General features: G+C 41.8%; 1 protein-coding gene across 1 annotated transcript; it reads left to right on the forward strand.

The window, feature by feature from the left end:
• Positions 1-872: 872 nt before the first annotated feature.
• Positions 873-3641, forward strand: LOC118102763 (DNA damage-inducible transcript 4-like protein). Its single transcript, XM_035149254.2, has 3 exons — positions 873-1033; positions 1167-1298; positions 2183-3641. The coding sequence occupies exons 2-3, from the start codon at positions 1208-1210 to the stop codon at positions 2671-2673; spliced, it is 582 nt and encodes a 193-aa protein (XP_035005145.1). The 5' UTR covers positions 873-1033; positions 1167-1207; the 3' UTR covers positions 2674-3641.
• Positions 3642-9685: the final 6044 nt, after the last annotated feature.

The following is a 9685-nucleotide window of genomic DNA, read 5'->3' on the forward strand; positions in this document are numbered from 1 at the left end:
CAGCCGAACAACTGTGCACACTGTTCTACCTGCCAAATGTACTATGCATGTAAGTGCATGCACGTATAATTACAGTCGGATCATTTCATGTCAAATCAGCCCACTTTAGGGCCACACCGTCACAGGTGTAATTGTAATGATTGTAAAAGTGTAATGGTTTGACCTGAAACGTCCCATTTCACAGGCCTTTTTGCCTCAGTAAGCCCGGACACGCAGAGCCCCATCAGACGCTAACAAGCCAAAGATGTCTGCTTTTATATATTTTAGACATGCGGGGAAGGTTTTGCTTATTTTGCACATAATTACATCCCAGTGGGAGGTGAACTCAGAAGCTATGTCATCCTCCAAACTTCTATTTTGAAAGACATTTTTTTCTCCATATGGCAATCACTAATACTGCTTTGTTTTGCTGCAGATCTCTGACGTTGGATTGGATGCCTCAGTTTTAAAAATGTAGATTGTCCTTAGGGGAATAAATCCAACAATGTATGTGTGAGGCTTTGTGTCTAATCAAAGGCGTATGATGCAATACAGGTTTCTCTTATCCTTAGACTAAAGCATGTTCTGTCTACATATGTTTACACCGGGGATCAGAGAGAAGTTTCAATCCCATCTATGTCCTGTACATATGTTCAGCTTATTGATTTTCCATATATGCTGGGTATAACTTTATATTTACTCCACATACTTTATATACAGTCCATGATTCCACAACATCCATACGACAGCCAGCAGTCTGCCCCCGTCCACGTAGCAACCCAAAATATTCCCCCCGGCCATTGGTCAACTATTTAAATTAAAAGGCCTTTTTGCAGCCAATCGGGGCAGAGCGGAGCCTAGCGTGGGGACATTCGCTCTGATTGGTCAAACCTTCTGGTCAGCTGACTGTGAGGAAGGTATAAGGAGCCCCCAGAAGTTTGCTTACTGCAGTCAGTGCGTGTTTGTGAACAAGTGACAGAAACAAAGCAGCGTGCGTGTTTTGTGTGCGTGTTGTTCATGAGAAGCTGTGTGTTTCCTCTGGACATTATTGGAGGTGAGTGGTTTAATATCCGGAGCAAACTGCTGTTAGCTTGAAAGCAGTGACGCTAATGTCTGACAGTGTCAAACCAGCTGTAATTAGCCGCCCGTGTTTAATTGACGCGGACGTGTCGCTGTGTGTCTCTCAGGCAGCTTCAGCTAAAGACAAACTCCTGGAGGAACCGCCGCCATGGTCGCCACAAGCACTTTGAAGACCAAGAGCAGCGAGTGCATCTCCGACCTGGTCGACAGGAGATGTGACCAGAGCTGCATAGAGAAAGGTACAAGCTGTGTTTGTGTGTTTGTTTGTTTGTTTGTTTGTCTCTCCGTGTTTGTGTGTTTTGGAGCTAACCGGCTAGTTTCGGGACACTTCCAGCGGCGGTGCGCTTGTTTATCACTGTGTGTGGTGCATGGCTGCAGCAGCGGAGGGGCGGGGTGAGGGGAGCCAACAACAAGGAAGATGAAGTCATCCCTGTAGCCTGGTTCTGCACAGAGGCGCAGCTCATCCACTAACTGCGTCTACTAGTGACCAGAGCAGGATGATGACACTGCACTTCACCTGTATTGTCTTTGGTTCGATTCCCTTATTTATGTTTTGTATGTTCGAGCAGTTTGTCTGAGATGTTTTTGTTTTTTTCCCCTCATGCAAATCTGACACACACTCACCAGAGGGGATGCAAAAGCAGATCAATTAGGATAATGATATTATATATTTGATGAATGGCAATATAGCAAAATCCTCTACGTATTGATCTATTGCTTATGCATTGTTCGTGCACAGTGAGGTGTAACACGTTTGTTTCCATGTTTCACCTCAGGTTTGTAAAATGTGTTACTTCTCTGCTCATAGAGTTAAAAACCACAAACTTCACTCAAGAACAAAACTCAATCTTTAAACTTGAAAGAAATGTGACATTTATTGTGATAATTATCAATGTATAAAATCTTTATCTTAACATTTGGGCCCATATCACCCATCCCTAGGATCACTTACTTTAACCACGTATGCATGTGTAATTTACTGTGGGTCAATACTTAGAAATGGACATCAAACATGATTTGTGCATGTTGTTTTGCCAGCATCTTTTCCCCCTGGTGCTTGGTATGTCATTTACATGTAAAGTGGCATTGGTTCCTAAATGTGAAACTTGCATTGTTTCCTCAGAACTGGATTTCTGGGATCACTGCTTGGCTGAGCCCCACAGGAATGCAGATGTGGCTGAGGACAGAACCTGTCAACAGCTGGCCAAGCAGTTTGAAAACTGCCTGTCACGAGCCAAGAAGACGACGCTGCACTGCTCCTCTGTGCTGGTACCAGAGAAGCTAACTCGGAGAATAGCTTGCGAGGTCCTGCGGCTGGCGTCGTGCGAGCCCTGCGGCCTGCGCGGCTGCGTCCTCTACGTCCACCTGGAGCTGGACAAGGGCTGCAAGCGGCTGGAGCGCATCGTGTACGATGCCACCGTGGTGCCCACGTTTGAGTTGACTCTTGTGTTCAAGCAGGACGGCACCGCCTGGCCCAGCCTACGGGACTTCCTCTTTATGGGAACCTGCTTTGCCCCTACTTTCAGGCATGTACTTAAGTTGAGTCCAGGTTTCCGTCTTGTCAAGAAAAAACTGTACTCCTCCTCGGCTGGTACCGTGGTGGAGGAGTGCTGAACTATGGGAGGGATTAGAGTGGGTGTAGAGTTTCCTGTGGGTAAACGCACTTCTGCCCAAATGTAAATGACACTGCTGATGGTGTCATGTTTTCTACAGTGTTTTTGTACAGGTTGAGCTGCTCGTAGACCGTCTGTCAGTTTGCAGCTTGGGGGTTTAAAGTTTAAACGTTTGTGCACAAATGAGCCTGATGGTTCTTGCGTTTGGCTTCAGTGTTTCTAAAAGTGCATTTTTATCAGCAACATTGTGATATCCTGAATGTTGTTGTTTTTTTTCCCCAATAAGAACGATTGTTACTCAAACACAATTTTAGATGGTACATTTTGCAGATGAATGTAAAGCTATGTTCACATCAACATGCTTGAGAGGGACATGCTGTGGGTGCACTTTGTTAAAGACACTAGCCACTTTGTTGATGCATCTGAGTGTTTCCAGATGCATTGAATGTGTTCAGCAACAGTAAACGCACCGAGGCTTGAATAGGAGACTGAGTTTAGTCTTTGGGGGCCATATGTAGCTATTGTTGTACGATGCTGTATTTTGGGCTACAGATGTTTTTAAGACGATGTCTTGTGAAGATGCTGCTGTCTTGGTGTGGGCTTCTCGCACTAAGGGAATGTTGATGCCTTAAATGTCATGTCCTTTTTTTCACTCCGATCACAGATGTGTGTACGTTTAGTATAAATGTTTTATTGCTTTTTTTTATTATTATTTTATACCCTCCTCCCCCAGACACACCTTTTTCGATGTAGAAACTTTATAGATTATTTAAAGGATGGTTCACCAAAATGTAAAAGCAAATTGTTTTTATGTCATCCATTCACTGGGATGTGCAATGAATTTTTTCATTTATTTTTTTTTTCTTTGTGAATTCCCAGTAATTTTTCAAATGTTTTTGGTGCCATTTGTACTTGTTGATGGAAAACTAGGCCTTGTCTATTAGACAATAAAAAAATGTAAACCTCAAATTACATTTGTAGGCCTGATTCTGTGTTTCGTTTTGTCTGAATAATTGTTAAGCACCCACACAACATTGGTGTTCATACCCTGGAGCTGTTGCCGTGCAGGCTGCAGTGGCACAATGCAGCTGTTTTTTAAGGAGAACAAACCAGATAAGAACATTATGCATCATCACTGGTTTGACAAAAAAACGCCACCAGCAGTTACTGTAAAATGTCTTAATATACATCAAACATCTGTAATTGCAAGAGCAGTCTGAATCATATTGGAAGATACAACAATGACCCCATCAAGGATTCATTAATTGCTCTTGGGAATATTACATTTTCCAATAAATCCTTGTCGGGTCAACACCGTGCACAAGGAGCAGCTTGTGCACGGCTGCAGCTGTTTATATCGGCACATCAGCTGCTTGTGTGAACCTGCAGAGTTTGTGTGACATTTCTCTCACTCTCTTTAATGGAGGTGTCTCCATAGTGATTTTGAGGGCCTCCGTTTGTGAACCATACTAATGAGTCCGATGAATCGAAGACTTTGACACCTGCGTGGGACATTTGAGCCCGAGACCCTTTTTCTGTAATTCACCCTCATCTTCATCTTTGTCTCTCTGTGGATGTTAAAGTAAGTTGGCTGCTGACACGATGGTGAACTACTCTTTGTTGATTATATAAAATTAGACCAATCGCGCAGTCCGCCGCCATTCTTGCACAAACGAGAGAACAGGCTGACATGGTTTCAGTGGACTAATGACCGGAGCACATGATCTTGGCAAAGATGCATCGTCGTCATTGTGACGGGACAAAGCACCAGTGATTATTTACCCAGTGTCACACGTACGTGCCGTCGCCTCGTCCCTTTGCCTTGCTGGGCTGAAGTGGGCCAGCAATACAAGTTTGCATTGTGGAGCCCATGAATATATACAACTCTGTGCAGACTTACATTTAACCCTATGACTACTGTACTGTATACTGAATGACAAATGTCATTTGGGGCAAAAAGAAGGAAAGCAAACTAGTTTGTTTTTTCAAATTGTCAAAAACTATTCCTTTATAAATCAGTACCTTAATATTTCATCCAGCCTTCAACGCTTTATGAGAATCTTCGTTTTAACGTGTGATGTTTACAGTGTCTCACATCCTTGTTTTTGTGCTGCATGTCCAAAGAAAGACGGAGGCAGCTCATGCTCCTGCTGAGGGACACACATGGCCAGTGCTTCGTGGAAAAGTACTGAAGGCCTTTTCATGCTGCTGCAGCCCAAAGAATCGGAGCTGCACGGCCTGGCAGCTCATTCACTGCAGCTCAGGCCTCTACTGGTGGCACTGGAGAACCTCAGTGTCAACACGATTCACCTCACAGTGTGGGGGTTTTAAATGACACCTCCATGTTGGGAAATAGGTCTTTCCCCGTCATACGTGCACTGCCTAAACAGCACATGACATCGATGGCCTTCACATGTTTACCAGCTTCAGGTTGCTGCTCTATCCCCCCCCCCATGGGCGTCACTGGATAAGGCTGTTTGTTTACCAAGAGACGAGCTGGGCGTCATTAATGTTTCCTTCCTGAGCCTCACAACAGCCTCCTTCTGGGAAGGTGGTTATCTGATGAAGTTGGGAACATGCCTGTCACCCTGGGACTGGGTTTATTTTATGATCGAGATATGTTATCTGTCTCTGAAGAGTTTGTGTGTATAATCTGCATAGAAAAAAACGTCAATTGTGAATTACTTTTTGCAATAAATTTTGTGCATTATCATCTTTATTCTTCATGTTAATCTGCATGATATTCAAAATCGATCTGATCAGACTTCTTTTCATGTATCTAACTTTTTAATATCAATCTATTTTAGTGTACCTAAGGTGAGAAGTATAATTGATAGTTATAGTTTATGACTTTGGAGAATAATACTCTTAATGCTTATATTATCAGACCATATAGGTTTATTTGAAATACCACAGACTCATTTAATATGTCTTAATGTCATTTTCATTATGGTCCTGGGTCGCGAGCCACTAACAAATCAAAACACTCACTCCCCCTTGACAGAGAGTGATATTTCCATCCAGAGAGACTGTGACTCTGGTTAGTAAACATGAGCTCGCGCTTTGCTCTTTGCTGACGTTGTATCACATGGTTCCTGGGTATTGAAATTCAAATCTTTCCTACACTCCAGCATTCCACGGCCTTTTGCTGCCACCGGAGCTGGCGACGTGTGATGTTGCTGAGAGGAATTTGAAATCACTTTGCATTGCCGAGTGGCACTTTGACGCCTCAGTGCGAACTGACAGGAGTAAACACAGGATGAGGGACAGTGCTCATAGTCAATGCTGTCAGGCTTAATCGAATATATGGACACAAGGGGAGTAGCTAAGATATTGTAATTTAAGATATCTTACTGTTCATTTTTAAAACTATAGCATGCTAACACACTACACAAAGATAAAACACACACAGAGGGCAGCAAGCATGACTGTGGGCCATAGACGATTTCTAAAGATGGTCAATGCAGACTCGATTTCCTTCCACCATCCAGAAATGAAGCCAAGATTTCCTGGATGTGATGGCCGCCATTTTGCATGTTTGGGGCCAGAGTCTGCGCAGTAGGGATTAAGGGGATGGAGCTCAACAGTGAGGCCCTGCCGGTATGTGCACTTGACCAGTCGCGAGTTGGTCTCAGCTGTCAATCATCTCGTTTCACCACATTTACACAGCACTTAATAACTAATCAAAACCAAAGTTAAAGGAAGAATTAGCCCTTGGTCAACATCATTGTGATAGGAACTACCTTAAATAACAGAAAGCATCTTTGAGAAAATGTATTTGATGTGAACATTGACTTTTACTGTCCCATTCACTAACACGGAGAATTCGGGGGCTTATGATCTATTCTGCAGCCAGCCACCAGGTGGCGACTGAGACACTTTGGCTTAAGTTAATGTAGTGTAGCTATGTAATCAAGTTATATCCCTGCAATGAACATTACATAAAAAGTTAATCTTATTGTTGAGATCAATTCCAGTTTTTGTTGAATTGCACAGTTAAACTGAAATGTCTTTCTACTGCTGTAGATTTGCTCCACCCTGTTTACATGCAGGATCTGCAGGTACAAAATTTGAAGAAACATTTTAATATCATACAGTCTAGTGCAGCAGCTCAAAATGAGCCTCATAACTGCCCATAGAGATGACTCAACAGCAACTAATGCATTTCACATTTGCACAGAACAAATTGAAGTTTCTATTTTTCTCGTTATTCTGTTTTTCCCTCACGTCCATGTGTCAATCAAAGTCCACCCTCTGAATGATGCTTCACGAGCTGCTTGATATTTTAAAGAGCATCTAAATACAGTGCCGTGCAGTTTCCGAGCACATGATTTGAAACCTCAAGGTGCTAAGCATCGCCAACTTTACTGGCAATAACATTGTGTCCTGTTTTCCTTTGCCATTTTAGCGGCTCCAGTATGTTTTTTTTGGTTTTACATTTAAAGTCGAGAACTTCTTGCTCTGATCAGATTACTTTAACTTCTGTAAGATGCATTCGTTTGAGTAGCAAGAGGGTGAAGTTCTTAAATAAACCAGTTCTGTTGCTGTTAAATGAAACAAAATAGCCCCAACAGACACATGATGCACATGTTTGACAGCAGCGTAAAGCCTAAAAGAATATGTATATTTTGAGATGTTGCTATGCCGTTTGCTATTTGTGTGAATGAGTGTCACTTAAGTTTCACCACAGTGTTTATCTGGCTGGTGTGTGACCTTGGTTGGGTGCTGCCTCTGGAGGGTTTGGAGCAGACAACTCCTCCATAACTAATGCACTGCTGGCTTCAGACGTGGATTTCTCTGGCACCAGACCAGTGGCTTCTGTCTTACTTTTAACCTTTTATAGTGGAAATAGGTCATTGCCTGCAGGGTGAAGTAACCGCCACAACAATGGTCCCCTTACATTGGGAATCCATGTGAAAGAATGGTTTTGCTGCATAGATATTGTGCATAATATTTTTTTATAATAGCAATGACGAATTGTGACAGACGCATTTGATTATTTCACATTTCATTGAGAATGCACAGCACAAATAGGTTTCTTTAGGGGAAAGGGAATATAATTCGCAGTATCTGTTTATGCTGGGGACAAATCCCAAAGTAAACATGAACTAAGTCGACAGTTTGACCCTTGTGAATGGTCAAAGTTCAACTCTGACGTCATTGAGTCTCTTGAAATATCAGCTGCATTGCAAAAAAACAATAAGAATAATAATTGTCTTTTCCATTCTAATAACAGAATTATATTGGCAAGCATTATAAAAGAAAAAGGCAAATTATCATTATTATGAAATCCTTGTTGCCTGGGAGTGGGTGGGAGAAAGTTGCCACAAACCCTTTCTCACCTCTCTCTTCATTTCCATTCATTTAATACAGTATCTTTATATTTATTCCACTTCAGTATTCACCTGATTAACATTCAAAAGCTTCCTTTCTTTAAATAAAACCTGGCCGCGCTTAAATCCCTTGTGATGCATTGTCTGCGTTTTGTGAATACTAGATTTACATTTTACTCCAGATTCAGTTTCATGTATATTAGATCAGACTCTTCTTATTTGCGTTACTATAATTGAACCATTGTTCTTGTTACTTTGCTCAGTTCCTCATTCCTGGGACGCTTTGGTTTCTTAAGTTCTGGCACCGAAAACAAATCAGCCTTACATAATGTCGATCACTTTTGTGGCTCAAGTTCTTCATTCAGTAACAGGAACAAAGAGAGTTGCTCATTATAATGTCTGCTTCTACGTTTGAACCGATAAACTACTCTCAGTATTGGTTAACTTTTGGATTGCCATGTGGTAGCAGCTTTTGGATTACTTTCTTATATAATGGTATTATATTGAGAGAAAATAACGCGAATTTATGTAAAACACTAAAATAGCAGCAGGTGTATTTGTATTTTAGATTTTTAACACAATTTTGTGGATTGATGGTTTGTCCCTGTGCATTTGTCTCCTAGGGGATCTTACTGCCATCTGGTGGAGAAAAATAATAACAACATTTCACTGAAAGTTACCTAAAATATAGCATAACAAAAACATAACAAGGTATATTTTGTGCAAAAAATCCTAACAAATATTTATTGCAGGTAGTTATTACTACTTTGAGGGATAGTTCACCGAAAAATTAATATTCACTCATTATCTACTCACTGCTATGCAGATGGTGGGTGAAGTGTTTGAGTCCACAAAACACTTCTGGAGTTTCAGGGGTTGCAGTGTTGCAGCCAAATCCAATACAATTGAAGTAACTGGTGACCACTTCTTCAAATGTAAACAAAAAAACTGAAGGAAAAATAAAATGCCTCCATACTGATCCTGTGGTGTCATCCAAGTGTGGGGAGTTTTTGCGTTTTCCGTTTCACCCACCCCTCCACTGGCATAGTGGTGAGTAGATGATGAGTGCATTTTCATTTTTGTGTGAGGAATACCTTTAATATTGAAATTAAAACGTGGTCGTGCTTTTATTTTTGAAGAGCTACAGGAAGCGTCACTTTCATTCACCTGTTGTCCTCGCGGTTGCCAGGGGCAACACAAGCACCGGGCGACGCGGACGGGAACAGTTTCTGGCAGGTTTTGACTCTAAATATGTTTTTTATTCGGTAACTGTGGGACTGTTTAAGAAATGCCAGAGAGACAGGAAGCTCAACTGGCCGCTGACTTATTCCCTTGAGATTTATACATAGTTTATGAATGTTTATCAGCGTGTTACTGCTCTGAGCACCAAGAATAATTGATCTGTATTTCTCCACTTGTATGGGGAAACATGCTCGTTTATATGGCTGTCAGTCACACTGTAGCTGATACTGGGAATACAGTCTTTGAGTTCCCACCTATCCATAGACACCACGATCATGCATATGGATCTGATAGATGTGGAGCTTTTCTTGATTCATTTTGAGTCCAACAACCCCCGAGAGCTAACAAACTATCCAATAAACTTTCATAAACCAGTATCTCATTGAATAAATCACAAACAGCTTAAGTTGCTCTCAGACAGTGTGGTGGCAGTGACAG

The sequence above is a fragment of the Hippoglossus stenolepis genome, chromosome 23 (genome assembly GCF_022539355.2).
Source record: "Hippoglossus stenolepis isolate QCI-W04-F060 chromosome 23, HSTE1.2, whole genome shotgun sequence".
NCBI lineage: Eukaryota > Metazoa > Chordata > Actinopteri > Pleuronectiformes > Pleuronectidae > Hippoglossus > Hippoglossus stenolepis.

Bases quoted from the DNA above. Each gene is read 5' to 3' on its own strand.
- LOC118102763 (XM_035149254.2), top strand. From the start codon at position 1,208: ATGGTCGCCACAAGCACTTTGAAGACCAAGAGCAGCGAGTGCATCTCC. The intron at 1,299-2,182 runs GTACAAGCTGTG...TTGTTTCCTCAG, and splicing joins CCAGAGCTGCATAGAGAAAG to AACTGGATTTCTGGGATCAC.